This window comes from Micropterus salmoides, unplaced genomic scaffold (assembly GCF_014851395.1).
Source record: "Micropterus salmoides isolate LMB-PRFRI ecotype aquatic unplaced genomic scaffold, ASM1485139v1 Ms_hic_scaffold_18, whole genome shotgun sequence".
Lineage (NCBI taxonomy): Eukaryota > Metazoa > Chordata > Actinopteri > Centrarchiformes > Centrarchidae > Micropterus > Micropterus salmoides.
The window spans coordinates 21,754,925-21,771,205 of record NW_024040928.1 but is presented as its reverse complement, the minus strand read 5'-3'; the positions used below and the strand labels follow the sequence as shown (position 1 = coordinate 21,771,205).

The 16,281-nt window shown below is 41.0% G+C and overlaps 1 protein-coding gene across 1 annotated transcript in view; it reads left to right on the top strand.

Annotated features, from left to right (window-relative positions):
- The window catches only part of ryr3 (ryanodine receptor 3), a 139,843-nt gene that overhangs the window by 8,427 nt on the left and 115,135 nt on the right, over positions 1 to 16,281 (top strand). Inside the window, exons 2-3 of the mRNA XM_038726240.1 lie at positions 9,650 to 9,769; positions 15,758 to 15,862. Of these exons, the coding sequence (XP_038582168.1) occupies positions 9,650 to 9,769; positions 15,758 to 15,862 (225 nt within the window). The remainder of the gene's footprint in view (positions 1 to 9,649; positions 9,770 to 15,757; positions 15,863 to 16,281) is intronic.

The window sequence follows — 16,281 nt, the reverse complement described above, 5'->3', positions numbered from 1 at the left end:
AAGCTAACTGTCCATGGGCAAGTCATTTAATGCTACCTGACACACAAATCGTGGCTGGAACAGTTGGAGTAATGTTGTGCGGCAGGGTGCGGGATGTTTCCCATTTACAGAGCCAGGACTGTGTACAAACAGCAGATTTTTTTTCAGCGCACACAGACTGGACAGCTAGCGTCAAGCGATATTTGCTAAATCTGACAAAAAGACGTGTATTGGTCAAGAATCGCTTAAGCTGAGGGGGACTGCAAATTCAGCTTTCACATTGTTTTCACATTGTCATTTGACACATTGTTACTATAAAGATGTAAATTATAGACGCTTTAAGATTAGAAGCCAAGCAGTTTCAGGGGAATGAAAGCTCTTTAACAGAATCTTGCTAAGTAGTTACTGAAGAGCTCTGCTGGTGCAGATGGGTGCTAGGTGCCTTGCTCAAGGGCACCTCATAGTGAGGGGATCAAGCACTTAATCACTTCCAAACCCAATTTTTAATAATTCCCAATATGGAATAATCCATTGTTTTATTATTGTCCCATTTAACTTTTTTTTTGACACTTCAGGGAAACATGATCTTATTTGCCATTTTGCAAATAATCCACTCATCTGTAATTTTTCAGTAAACCCACCAACAACCCAGAAACACAGTTTTCTATTTGTGGTGTGCAACCAGCCATGGCAGCTACGGTCTACAGATGACATATTTTAGCTTGATGGATCTGGAAACCATTTCCAGCCCTTGTAGGGAGGGAGGTTTACCTTGTCACAGACTGCTACTGATGTATTGCGAAACACTTACGTGCTCATTGAATTTATCTTGTGTCACATGCTCTGTTAACCTATAGCTATTCTGGCCATCTGAGGAATGAAAACCTGACCTCTGTGAAATAATTTAAGAAGGAAAAGTGCTTGCCTCATCACATAGCTGTCTTCTGAGGCTTTCTTAGCATTACAGCTAAAATCATCTAAAATTTGCGTCAAAATTTGACACACGGAGAACTGACAGGATACAAGGTGGGTCAGGAGCTGAGAGCTTAGAAGGAAGAAGGTTTGAGTTGGCTTCAGGTGAATTCACTAGATACACTTCTACTACAATTCTCTTCTCTCAGCCTGTTTTTTACCACACACATGCACACAGAGACTTACACACACAGTGTCCATTCTGTTTCATCAAACAGGATGATGGACTTTAGAGAGCCTCCAACTTTGTCCTTGACCTGAGGGCCCCCATTTGTCAGTGCTTCTGCTGTGGTGGACTCGGCCTTGCACGCATGGGGGCCTCCTATTATTTGAAGCTGCTCTCCAGTAATATGCATACAAACTAAGCCAAGAAAATTCAATTTGTTATAGGAACACCATATAAATCTTGAAGTCTGTGATCCATGGCAGTGTACTCCTGGGCAAAACTTACTTGACTGAGAAATTTTATTTCATTTAATACAGAGCTCATATGTGCGGTGCATTATTCATTTTGACCCATGATGTCGTCTCAGACATGCACACCTACACACTCTGCATGCTTATATGTCTGCACTTGGTGTGTAACTGATAAATCTGTGTGTGAAACTCTTCAGGTCAAGATTTGTAGTCTTTGTATTTTGTATCAAAGACATATTTTAAAATAAAGATCTATTTGAGGATTCTGTGATCCTTCCATAAAGTTCAAAACTACTTTTGTGATGCATTTTCAGGTCACAAGATTTGAAATACTTCTATGTGCCCAGTTTACTAAATAGTCTAATGACTGGTAAGTTTGTCCTTGAACAAGCTATTCGACCAAAGGAACTATACCCCAGAACTTGGAACCTTTTGGAGGAACTCACTGTTTTTCCAACGGAGGTACCAGGGTCTTAATGTAGTTCTGGGGTCTTCATTTTACCCCCCAAAAAGTCCCTGCTTGGTGGGTGGTACTTTCCGAAAGTACCAGTACTTTGTGGGGGTGGGGCTTGCCTTGCAGTGAAATTCTGAATGGATGAGTAGAGGCTACTGGCTACTGGAGAATGTTGGCTGTTCTACGACTGCTCCTCTTTTCCACCATTGTTTGCAAACCAATAAATCACAATCAACAGTCGCAGCGGGCAGCGGTGTGTTTACGCGAAATAATGGGTCCTAAGTTGTTGTTTTAAGTTTTCCTCAGTCAGGAGGTTTTTACACAGAGCCGAAGTTGATCTCCTCATCTCCAAAACAAGCCGAACAGCTGATTACAGCAGGTAATTAAGCTCGTTAAACATCACGTTCCTCTGACTCCGACACTCAGCCGACACAGATGTGAGTCCTGCAGCTCTTGTCGCTGGAAATGTTTTAATAACCTTCCAAACTGTCGCGATTTTCCCCGCCATCCTTCTTTGGAATTAAAAAATACACTGAATAGAACCCACTGAGCCGTGTATGCCCTTCTATAGGCTCGATGGCGTCCTTCTCTAGAAGGGCTGCAAGTTCCTGGCTGAGGGCCAGGGATTTTGCAGGATCTCTGACCACAGACCTTCTGATCCCGCTAGTGCCTGCTGAGCCACTGGTCCAAACATTTGACCTAGAACCACAGGAAGGGAACGGAGGGTTCGACGACACCCCTCCGAAAGAGGGGACTGCGCCAGCCAGACCTGGCGACGTGCCAGCATCACTGCACATCAACCTTCCAAGTGCCCTAGACATGAATGCAAAGGTCTGAAGGGATGCATCACTAAGAGTCTGGGCCGAGGACCCCGCACCAGACTGCTGCAGGGTCTGAGACAGAGCCAGGATGAGGTGAGAAAAGGAATTACCAATACGGCCCATGTGTGCTGCTATGTTATAACTCCTGGCGAGGAGATCATCAGTCTACACTGAGGACGAGGGTAACGTGCATCCTGTCTGAGAGCCTCATCAGGCGACATGAGGCAATGGTAGGCTCGACTGGGGCCTTACAGTCCAGTAGCGCCAGCACTCGAAGGTGCTGGCACCACAGGAGCGTCATCCAGCCCCAGGTGTGCTAAAGCCATGCGAATCACTGGTTTTAGTGAGGACCTGCCGGCCTCCGACCCACATAATGATCCCCCATCAGATCCCTGAGAAAAAAACTCATAAGCCCGGGAGAGCGTGTCCCCCCTCCTCGTCTTGCCCTTCTTCCCCTCTATCTGTAAACAAACTGCAGGAGGCTGCAGTTGATAGCACATCATCCTCTTGAGGAGAGAGTCCCTTGTGGCGGAGTCACCACTGGGAGCTGGCCCCCTATTATCAGGCTGAAGATTGAGCAAAAGCTCCTTAATCTGGGCAAACTCAGATGAAAGTCCATCAACCTTAAAAGCCAAGGACTCCACCTTCCTTGATTTCTTAGGTGGGCCGTGTGAGACTGCCCTGCAAACCCTATAGCATCTGCGGGCCGCAGATGCTATAGGGTTTGCAACCACACTATTGGGTGGCAGACTAGTATCACCGCCTAGCTCTGCAAGTCTAGCCCTTCTCACTGAAAGTGGCATAAACCTACAGTTCATATACGGATTGTCGGAGACCCCTGCCTTGAGGTGTTCGAGCCCCAGGCAGGCAGGGCACTGGTCATGGCCATCCTCCGTTTGGAGTGGCGCCATGCAGGCGTTACAGACATGCGTGCTCAACACGTTACTTAGTGAAGCTGGTGTTACAAAATACACTGTTAGGGGTAGCGCACAAAAGTAATACAGCCACAGCACAGAATGTAGTGATGTAATATCAACCCCGAGAGCGAGAGTTTACAAGATCATGGACAGATCATGCCATGCAGCAAGAAGTGAAAACACCCCAGTTAAGCAAATGCATGAACATCAAAAACTAGCAATAAACTAGCCTACTTACCTGTCTAGTAGTAACATATTCTCCTACGAACCTCAACGGCGATGAAATAGAACTCGATGATGTCCGCCTGAGATCGTATGTTGGCATTAAATTTATAGCTGGGAAATAGCAGCCAGCTGCAGCGGTGTGTTTACAGTGAACAGCTGATGGAGTTAAGTGAAATACTGGGTCCAAAGTTGTTGTTTTAAGTTTTCATCACCCAGGAAGTTTCTACATGGAGCCAAAGTCAGTTTCCTCTCTGAAACAAGCGGAACAGCTGGTAATTAAAGCTCGTTAAACATCCCGTTCTTCCAACGCAGTCGGACACAGAACGTGAGTGCTGAAGCTGATATGCAGCTCTTGTCGGCTGGAAATGTTGTAATAACCTTCCAAACTGTCGTGATTTTATTTTTGTGTTGCTTTCACTGTGCTGGAGTTATTTTAAGAACTTCATGGTTTTATCCCGTTTGTTTGTCTAAATGTGTAACAAACCTTATCGTGTGTCTCTTAATTATACTCCCACACAAAAAAGCTGCTTTTATGGTCAAGCAAAGCCCATAGTTTTTCATTATATTCCAGCCAATCTGATGTTCATTTATAAATGTAGCTCATGGATAGTGGTTACAAATAATGATGCCTGTGCATCGCTTTGTATGATGTACAGGCCTACAGCCTACGTCAGCTGGTTAATTTGCCTAATCTTCACAGGTCTTTAGACCACGGTGGAAACGCACACAACAGTGGGCTGAAGGAAACTTTTAGTTCCTTGAAAAGAGATCTGGGGACTTAAAAGTCCCCGGTACCTTTGGTCAAAAAGCGGCTAAAGGAGCTACAGCAGGTGTCACCTGTCTAACCACAAAGGGGTGACCAACAAGCGGACAATAGGGCGGGATCAGTGAGAGACTGTACAGAGTGCCACAGAAAGCTCTAGAAGGCTGAACAGACAGGGTGAGAGCAAAAAAAGATAGTGGCTTTACCATCTCTGAACAAGACGGCTTACTGTGCTCTAGTGTTTCTCTATCTCAGTGATCCCTAATGTGCTTAATTTGCTTCCAGAAAATCCTGTAATAAGGTACATGAGTCCTCTGTAAACCTGCTTGATTGGAATAACATAATATAAAATTAATATTTTACACAGTCCGGCAGTCTGACATTTTCTGCAGCACACACCAGCGCAAGCTTCATTTTGTTTGTACTCTATGTTGTCTGCTAAGCTATATGGCTATTTGGTTAAGAGACATGGATCTAAATCTCAATTATTTAGACATCTCATTAATCAATTGTGACGGATAGCAGCCAGTCTTTTATAGAAAACGACTGGAAGCGAAACGGCCCAGTGGAATTTCTACTGCTGCTTAATCACAGAACTGCAGATGAACTATTATTGGAGACTGTGAGCTTCTGTGGATGTTTCAACTTTGATCTGCCAGGACATAATGTCTCCTTCTGTCCGTCTGCTGCTCTTGCTCCCTCCTCATTTCTCAGTCTCTGTATCTTTCTCCAAAGACACACATACTTGAATCCAATTTACTGGTGGCCTCGCAAAGTTTAATCATGAAGAATGACTTCTGGTAACAATAGAACTAAAATATTTGTGACCGTAAAGTTCTTACATTTATTCAGTGACCAAGACATTAAGAGTGGTGATTTCCTGCTGTCCACATCACTGAATAGGGACATGTAGGTGCTTTTTTAGTGTTGAATGCCTTTTATTACACTGCCCTATATACATTTTTGTGGCCAAAAATATGACCATATTGAACAACCACTGAGACAACTATTAACTGGGAAAAATACTATTTATGACATTCACAAAGACTAATCAAGGTTGATATGGAGTTGGGAGCTATGGGACCATCTAATGAATCTTTGCATCATCTCCAAATTTACCTAGCATATAAAAAAAGACATCTGATGGGTTCCTGTTTCTCTGAGATGTATGAAATAGCTGCAGGTGCAACCACTGAAGATGCCTGTATTGACCTTGTATCAGATCTGATAATAGATGGAGCTGCAACAGACTGGGGTTGAACCTGCTAAAGCACTCTGAACCTGAAATACTGTGGATCTTGGGCTGTAGAAAATGTGACTGTAGAGCTAAAATGTCATATTGCTAAAAGGCCATGTATTCCGTCCTCCTTTCTGTGTCTCTCTATTTTTGTTCCTTGTTTACATCCTCATCTGTTTCCGTATTTCAATTTTTATTTTTTCACTGTCACTGCACTCTGTCAGGTTCTCTTAAATAATTTTTTCCCTACTCTCTCACAATTTCTCCCATTTCCTAAGATTTTAAAAATGAAACACAACTATTTATTAATTATTTATAGTCATGTGATTGACAAAACCCTCACGAGTGCAGAGATTCATTAATACTTTAACAGCCTGGGAAGTAAAGTAAGTTTATTTCACAATTTTGGGATATAGGCAGAAACTGTCATTGAAATCTCACTTTAAGAAATAGTGCTCTGATGGGCACCAACGTCGGCCCTTCTCCGGATTATCAGGTTTTAGTTGTCACACATCTACACTGTATCTGCTTTGCTCTCCGTGTTGTTAGCTAAGCTTCACTAAAACATGAAGCTCAACCTGTAATTAGCACCCTGCCTGACATTTATGAGAAACACGACGCCTGAGTAGTCAGAGCAATTTAGGCATACTACAGACTGAGACAGTGTGAACAAGGAGACAAACGTGCTAGAAGTTTCTTAATTTCCATCAGTTTTTAATCTCTGTCTGCCTTTTTTCTTTCTTACCATCTGTCTGTAAATATGTACTGAGCATGTGCAAAGCATGTGGGTCAAAATAGCAGCGCTGAGGGATTGAACAGATTCACCTTTTCTCAAGTTCACATTGGTGGCAGCGCCGGGTGAGTTGTGGGAGTTTATTTGGCACGCCAGAGCATCTGTAGCTCTCGGGTTTCTCGGGTTTCAGTTGGTGGATGCATTGGGACGCGCACACTCACACCTGTTGCTGTCTGTTAAGGTGCACAGAGGCTGGCTGCTTAGTGAACGAAGTAGAGGGGAAAAAAAGAAAACAAGACAAGAGAGGGACTGTTGAAGAGTGAAGAAACACCAGACAGTGCCAGTGGTCAGTCAACAGAAGCTCTGACCACAGTGACAAACACTCTTTTGTTTGCCAGAGCAGAGAAGTGTCGGACCTGCAGGAATCAGAGGGATATTGAGAGGTATTAAGGAGGGATGGGGTCGGGTTGGGAGAGGGCAGGGTCAAGTTCCCACTGGGAACAAGCTGGGTAAAGCAGCCACCCAACCCCGCATTTGCCTCCTCCCGCTGCACGCCGGAGCCCTATACATAGTACTGATGCTGCTCTTTAGCTGTCTAGCAGATGGTCACACTGCTGCCGTGAGGATCACTTTGCCTCAGATTCACCAGATTTTCTGGCTTGGGATCAAATCAGGGGTGCAGAGAGACAGAAAGTGTCCTTAGGAAAGTGTCTTGGCTGCGGGTACACATTGCTATTTCATTAGTTTTTTTTAGATCTGATCATAGCGATTGGATTTTTTATGAGGGAACACCACTATTTATCCATTCTTGATAATAAGCCCTCCCATACACAGTGTCTCTTGTGGTTGTAATTTAGAACGATGCTGGCATTATCATCCATTGCTTCACACTGCTCGGATGACTAGATGGCATCCAGTCTATGTAGCGTTTTGATCCCGGTGCAACTCTGACCACTTCTGGTTCTGAAGCTGCACTATCAAAGTGAACAAAAGTTAATGTTTGTGGCATCTGAGCCTCTCATTGCGGTTATAAATTCTGATCAAATTCAAGTATGCATAAATGTATATCATTGCCTGGCTTTTAGCATTTTAGTGTCACACGTTGGATCATTTTTAGGAAATTGGTCATTTATTAGTATGTGGTACTAAAAATCACCTGTTGCGTACTGCATACACACGCAGATACAATATTCCACTAATGGTGCCAGGCCCTGCTGGTTTTGGCCACCAGAATTCCAAACAGCTGAAAAGAAAGAGGTGTATTTACTCAATTTTAAAGAGGTGACAAGTCTTCGTCATCCTGTGGTCATATTGAGTTTCCCTATCTGGAGCCTGAAACAACAAGCTGTGTTTCCTCCATCGCACAACTACCAGGAAAGCTGCGGCAATGATTCAGAGCCAACACTGATGCTTTCTGCTATCAGTAATCACCTCCCTGAAACCCAAAGTCGAGTCTTGGGGGTATTTAAAACGCTGCCGGCGTGGACTGCTGTGCCAGCTCGGCCCCTCATTCACTTCACCGTGACATTTAACACTATTGTGCTTCACTTTATCCATTAAAAGTGCTTGAAGATAGATTTTTATTGCCCTGCAACATAAACTGACCAAAGTATGTCTCTAAAAAGGTTGATGAAGGCCTTATTCCTCTAATTAGTTTGTGTACTAATTAGCTGCTGTATACATCACCCCATCGCCCCTTTCACCATAATTTGTTAATTTGTAAATTTCAGTCATCTATTTATAAATTTCAACATCTATACAGCGAGCTGTTCTTTATCATATTCAACTTGAACTACTAATTTAGTACTACTTTATTTAGTGTTGTAGTGTAAGATATCACAAGAAACAGCTTCATACTGCTTGGTAATGAATTCAAAGAGTGGTACATTTAATGGACAAGACAGTCCAGTCAGTACCTTTTTTGATTGTGAACACCTCCCACATGTATAAATCAGAAAGACGCCAACACATAATGGAAAAACCTTACACTATATATAAAACAAAGATTAAACTTTAGGCCTCCTACAATGTCTGTTTGAACTTTGAATCAGATGAAAGAGCAGGAAAATCTGTCCTGATACCCAGAAAACTGTTCTGGATTAAGCAAAAGACTCCTTTCCTTTGTTTCCATTTCCATCTGTACGGCAGTGTGAAATTACAAATTAGAAAACGCATTTTTCTCATTTTGTTGTTTGATACAGGAGATGCAGAAAAACGTATAATGGGGTTCATTCAAAAACTAAAAACCCCTCTTAAATGTTTGGGTCCACAGTGCCATTGTTTTGAAATGGAGCAATAGAGAGTCTGTGGGTGCTGTACAGCCTGTATCTAAACCGTTAATACTGCTGTGAAGGAGGTGGGAGCCAGAACCATGGCAACCATCAGCTCAGATTAGTGTGGGACGTCAGCTCTCTTGCACACATGATATACACAAACAAATCAATATCTGCAAGTGTGTGTGTGTGTTGCCAAACACCCTGACCGACCCTGACAGATACAGATGTTCATTTATTGGTTGCAGTGATTGAATCGAGGGTTTCCGCTCTCCCACAGAGATACCAAAGGTTAAAAGGTTTAGAAATGATATTACTCAAAGCTGCTTCACTGCTATTGATTAATATATATATATATATATATATATATATATACAGCTTTCTTTTCTGCTCCATAAATGGTTGTCTTTTCCTTGCGTTTCCTTTTATCTGATTTCCTGTCTCATTAAATTCAATATGACTTCTCCATGCAGAAGTGCTTCCTCTGTTTTCGTCCCATAGCCAGTTCTTTTTCTGTGATGAATATTGCTCCTCAGGCGCATTCACAATAAAATGTGATCATTGATTTTGAGGCTACCCAGTCTGCCCCCAACCTGTAACAAACAACAAAATGTAAGCGTATCTTTTATGCCGCTTTTATCTGAAAACTTAGTTTCACTTGCAGCAGTGACCTCCACGAATCAAGGTGCATCTTGGTGTCAGTTTAAAAACCTATAGGGTATATTTTGATGCCCAGTGAGGGTGGCACGAGAAACAACAAAACTGAGCCAATATAGATTATTTCCATGTCCCATCTTGTTTATCTTGGATAGGTCACTGTCAAAACATTTTTGGCTTTAACGCTCCTCTCTCTGGCAGGATGACGAGGTGGTGCTCCAGTGTGTGGCCACCATCCAGAAGGAGCATCGCAAGTTTTGCCTGGCCGCTGAGGGACTTGGAAACCGTCTGTGTTACCTGGAATCCACATCTGAAGCTAAGGTGAGGATGGCACACTATTTTCAACTACGTGGAACTTTCATTTTGTATTGATTCTGGCAGCCTCTGTGGACAAAAGCGGTAGTGTTTGCACCGCCTTGTGACGAAGATCGTGATCTGAGTAGTGCGTGTATTTTCCTTTAAAATCCTGCAATTGTTTCCATCAATTTAATGACCAACCTAGGTTGACTGGTGTTTTCAACCATGCTCTATCACTGTCCCTTTTTCTCTTTGCTGATTCTTCCCCAGTATCAGCCATAATCACAAAATATAAAATAAAAATTTAAAATCTCCTCTAGTTTCCTTAACTGGCTAACATACTACTCACTAGACCCCAAACAATTTTGACATGAGGATTTTAAAATCCAATATTCCAATATGTTGGCTGAATTTCTCTTTTTTTTCATCTTTTTCAGAAACACTGAACATAAAGATTAACCCTAACATTTGTTATGTGTAGTTATGAGGCCTCACCAAGATAAAATTACATAATGTATTTTAAAAATAACCTTTTTTATTGTTATAAATAGCACTTTGAACAGAAGTATAGCTGATTACTGTGTTTTTGCTCCAAACACTTGTTTTGCCAACACTTCTTGCTGATGGTCTCATTACTTATTTGCTTATGTAGGTCATATAGAGCAGTATTAAATTGAGACTGTTTCCCTCATGTTCTATGTGTTAATTTTTAACTGATTTTTAATGTGGATGATTTAACTCTACACTAAGAGTGGCAGAATCTTCAAGTATTCTTACCTCTAGCTAATTTATCTTACTTTTAGCTATATTTTAACCATCATCTGTACGCTTAGCTAACTACTTCAACTGTTTACCCTGGCAGGTGCAGAAGTACCCCATGAGTTTCAAGTATCCCTTATTGGTAATCGATGTGTTAGTGGACACCAAGCAGTTGGAAAGAGGAAAGCTGCTTTCTTGATTGAATGAAAGAATGAGGATTTACCAAATCTAATATTCAGCAGAGGCATTCCTCAAATGTAATTAACAGAGTGCAGCTTACTCAACGTCTTGAAACTGGCCCAGATATTAATATTCAGACATTTACTTTTGTGAAAACTAGACATGAGACTCGACTTGAGGGTGATTTTAATTCTGATGAAGTAAACAGAAAAGCTGCATTAGTATCTCAGTTTTCCTGTTATGTTTGTGTACCCTCTCAAAAAATTAATTACATCTTCCAGTAATTGGATCCTTGAACAAATTGGGACCTATCCTCCCTTTTATAAAAAGTTTCCACCCACATAGTTAGACAACACAAAATCATCCTGCATCCAGAAAAAGTCTGCAGTCCAGTTTTGTTCCTTGGCAGTCTCTCTTTCTGAGTGTAAATCAAAGTGACACTTGTGATTTCTTTACCTAAAACCCATCTGTTTATCCTCTCTTTCCCTCCCACCCACTCTTATTGAGATGAGCTTTTCTGTCAAATAATCAGGATGAATTTGAAAGTGCAGAGTCTGCTCTGGCCCTATGGCGCAAAGTACAACTACTTGGATGAAAACAATCTGAAAATGGATGCCTTGGTAGTGCGGAGGAAAAACACATCCCCGCCTTCAGTTCCCAGGCTGTGCTGTTTCCAGCTTGGACAGAACCCCAAAAAACACAACTGACAACCAGTTATGGATCATGTACTTGTTTCTGCACTGGTGCATCCCAGTGCTTGGTCATGGGTCCTGGGCAGACAAAACAACAACAAATATGATATATAGAGGATGGTATTGACCTCTTTTGTTGTTGTTAGAGGAGTGAAGTTTCTCATTGTCACTGTGTGATGAAAATTAGCATTTTGCTGCCTGTGGTGTTGTAGCAACACAACAGTGCTGTCAGTACTCTGTTACACGTCTCATTAATCTTCTTCTTGACAAGATGTACTGTATGGTCTTCAAAAAATAAGACACGTTAAAATGAAGCAGATCGTGTTGGCTCTTGAGAATATGCTTCTTAATGGGAACATAATTGTTGTATATCATTATGTGTATCATTAGTCACAACATTTTGATACCCAGATATTTCAATGGGGAGAGCAAGTAGCTTATCAGTCAGTAATGCAGATGTACGTGGGACAAACAATGCAGCTTATATGTGCACTGATGTTCTTACTGTTTAAGTTTTGTCTTCACACTCACTTACTTGTCAGAGTGATAATCACATGATCACAACTGCAAAACTCTCCAGTGCCAGGTTCAGATGTTTTAATGCCTTGTGCCTATAAAGTAATGCTGAGTAATATGATTTTTAATGTAATTGGGGATGCGAGAGCGTGTTTCTGTTCACCTATTTCTGCAGAGCTCTATGCAGCCTATTACAAACCGCTCTCTCCTCCCACCTTGGCACCTGTGACAGTGCTTCAGGCTTCCTTGGTTGTGAAATGTGTGTCGAGGGTGACTGCTGTTGCTTGGCACCAGGGGTGGGGCTGTAGTCTGCTGGCTGATCTCAGGTGTTGACACCTCATTTCCCAGATGAATCCTGGCTGCCCGCCGCTGCTGGTAGAAAGAAATAAGGCCGGAAGGAAACGGGTCGTCAGGTCAAATAAAGAAGAGTTCTGAGGCAGTGTTTTAAATATGATGATTCTACCAAGACATATTGTAAGCTTGGGTCATTACAGTTGCATGGTTCATTCATACATTTGAATATTCAAGAGGAATAATACTATCTTAGAATTAATTGAACTCCTAAAATCATTTTCCTTAAAGGCCTTTTAATACTTTGTTACTTAAGTTCATATTAATGCTTCTCAAGTTTATATAGAAACAAGTAGCTTGATATACATATACAGTACATACAGACATATTTGCTAATTACTGCATTGTTTAATTCAGTTCATGCCCTTGTTTTCACAACTGTTTATATTTAATATATTGTTGTGATTGTTTTTGTTGAAGTTTTGATTGTTCTGAAGGATAAGGATGGTGATATTCCATTTCCTTTATACTGTCATGAAATCCCATGGAAATACCAAAACGATCAATGTGTATCTCTATATTTTCTAACTTCCCCAGACAGTCTATGGCTTCAGAGGCCCATTTGTTCCTCCTGAAGACGGAAATCTTTAAAAATAGATCATGAATACAAATATACTTTTAATTCCCTACAACAGCTGGGCACTGTAATTTTTAACGACTGCAAACTAAGTAAATGGTGAATTTGTTTGAGTATTTTCAGTCGGGGATTAATACACACATGGTACACTAGTGAGTATTTTCAGGCCAGTGTATGTGGGACTAACTCAAAATAAACTACCATGCCCACGTTCTTCTCATCATGAAGGAATGTGTTACACAGTGCAGCGACAGTGCGGCTCATTAATGTGTTTTTAATCATTTTTTGGTAACAATGGAGGCTACACATAAGATAATTGTTGGTGAGATCAATTTTACTGTTGGTTTTGGTATTTTCAAGTGATTTGTTGACAATAACAGAAATATACACCATACATTTTCTATTAAACATTTAGAAATTACTCATTTCAGCTTCTATGTAATTTGTTGTTAGGGAACAAGAAAAAGTTAATGGGATTTACAACAGTAGACAACCTTGAGGAGATGGAATAATTAAGTGTATTTCAATTTATTTGATCTCTTATGAATAGTCTACATATGATGTAACATTCTTTATTGTTAAATAATACTGTTTGATCTTTTGAAGGATCATTTTACAGCTTATTTTATTGTGTTTAATCAAGCCCCCTATAGAGTATGGAAGAAATTAGGCGTTCTAAAGGTTACTGAGACAGTCTCTTCTATTTCTAGACAAGTGACAGAGTGTTCAGTATGCCTGCCTAACCCTGGAAGAAGTATGATAATAGGAAAATTAGTGGTGAATAATTCATAAGAGGTGGAAGGTCTGCAGCAGGTTGTGAATTACCACTGTAGAAGGTCGTGTGACACCAGTGGTGTAGCTGCGTCATGTAACTTTGTGTCCTCTTGCAGGCACAAGTAAGTATTCAGTTGACATGGTCTGAAGGTTTGTGGTGACATAACTATATTTTTATTAACCTTTTTAAAAATGTCTTTTTCAATTATATTTCTTGGATTTTTGTAGTCACTGAAAACATCTAATCTAGGTGTAAATGCATTGGATATGTGAGTGGACAAAAGTTGTGTTAAGGCTTTTGGCAGAACTGGACACGTGCACACACAGTGGTGTTGGAGAGTCCCATGCATGTTTGTGTTGCGTTACAGAGCACCGACCTACTCATTATCACCCAGCAGCCCTTTTCTCTGCCCACATTTCTCACTTCACTGAAAGGTCAAGGGTCAGCTGGTTGTGTTACTGGACCAGGGTAGGCACCCAACAACTTACATTATTCCCTATACTCTTGTGTTGGGGAGAGGCAGCAGTGTGTGTTCTGTGAAGCTGGGGATTGTTGTGAAACAGAGAAAACACTAAGTATGTAAAAAATAATATTGGGATAATTCAAGGCTATGATGTCAGGGATATGAACTGATAATGAGGGTGTGGGAGTTGTTGGCTAATTAGTTTGTTTATGTGTTGTTGTTGTTTACACATCAAGTCAGCAATGTAATGTTAATCAATAGTGCCATCTAGCATGGCAGAAAGTAAATTAATTTTTCATAATTTGACAAGCTGATGCAACTAACGAGCAGGTCCCCAGTCTGCCTCTGAAAGGCTTTTGAGTTGCCAGTAGCATTATGTAATCTCAAAAACCTTGCTTTTATTCTTCAGTATCCTCTCTCTGCATTGGCCTTTTGAATGAACTTCAGTTGTCTTTAGCTTTTTCATCCCAGTACCCAGTAATCTCTGATCACTGAATAATTTATGATCATCATTTATTGAATCCTAGCAGCATTGAAAGTTTAAAGACTTTCACTTTCAGTAAACTCAAACAGTTTGCTGAGAGTGAAAGCCAGATCTGAAGCTGAAGATCTGATTATAGAGCAGAACCAAACAACTCACAGTGTGCTGAGGAATAAAGCCTAGCCAAACTAATTATTGATCATTGCAGTCGCGGGCTGCACACCTTTTGACAGCCCTCCTCATAATCCCCAGCCACTCATTAGCAACACACCAGGATGGCAAAGAAGTTGCATGTCATCAGAATTATTTATGAGCACCATTGCTCATTTCATTTGGTCTCTAGTGTTAGATCAGGAATTTCATAACCAATTACTGAAATATTTAGTAAATATGAGAATGTAGTCAAAATGAAACATGCATAATATATGCATGTGCGCATGTGTGTAAATAAATCAACACCATTTTATACTGCATCTCCCTCTTGTTGTCAAGTCAATTAATGTCTCTAATTGCATAAAGATAATTAGAAAAGAATAAATAAGAATTTGTATATGTAGCATGACACCAGGACGAAAGTGACATGACAGGTTGAGCCATATGTGCTTTTAAAGTAGAAAAATGTTTCAACAGTATATAGACACCAAAAGGAAATTTGAAGTAATGTCAGCCGGTATGGATATGGTAAATTAGTTTAAATATGTATTTATTGACGGTGTCATCACAGGCCCCAGTTTGGAGCTACTTTTGACTATTAAGGTACGTCACAGTCCATCAAATTGCTTGGATACTATACATGTCAACTTTTACAATGTCGAATGTGCATCATAAATGTTGATAAAATGTTACTCTAACTCTTTAGCTCTGAGTTATTTAGTCTCAACTTATGGAGAAGTGTATTAAGTTTGCCTCAAATTGAAGCCTCAAGTGTTTATGTTGAGTCTCACAATCTGAATTCTGTAGCTCAGGGAAGTTGGGTGCAGTAGCTTATCTTAGAGGCTATACAGGTAACATAAAAGGGCAAAAACAGATGAGAAGGAATTTCAAGGAGAATTAACTCCTTGCACATTTTTGTACCCAGGAGAGAAGCCTGTTTCTGCTCAAAACACCGTGTCACTGCCTCTTCAACTAGTTTCTTTCCCTCCATCCCTTCGTTCTCCTCTCCCCTTTGACCATCTCTCCCTTCTTACTTCCTTGTCTCCCTCTCCTTCCATCCTACAGTATGTTCCTCCAGACCTGTGTATTTGTAACTTTGTGTTGGAGCAGTCCCTGTCAGTGCGGGCCCTGCAGGAGATGCTGGCTAACACTGGGCAGAACAGCGAAGGGGTGAGTACTCTCACTGACACCCCACCGCTCTATACATCACGCACAGAAACACACTCAACACTTGCACATACAAGTCAATCTGTAGTCTACCAGTAGCACAAAATGCCCTTGAAGTTTTTTTATTTACAGTAGCTTTCATACTCTGTATTTCTGTGATCTTACTGGGTATAACCGAATAATGCTCTTCACTAATGTTTTCCAGTTAACATAATTTAGCTAAAAGGGATATTTATTGAGTGAACTTGAAAAGAAATCACTTGCTGGTAGAGCAGTAATAGTACAGGAAATAAAATTTCACTAAATCTGCTTAGAGGAAGCTTCAAAAACGGGAAACTGGCCGGATTGGGAGGCCATCCAATCAAGACCAGTTCCAGCCCTGATGCTTTTGCTGTTGTTCCCAAATGATGCATTCAAATGTT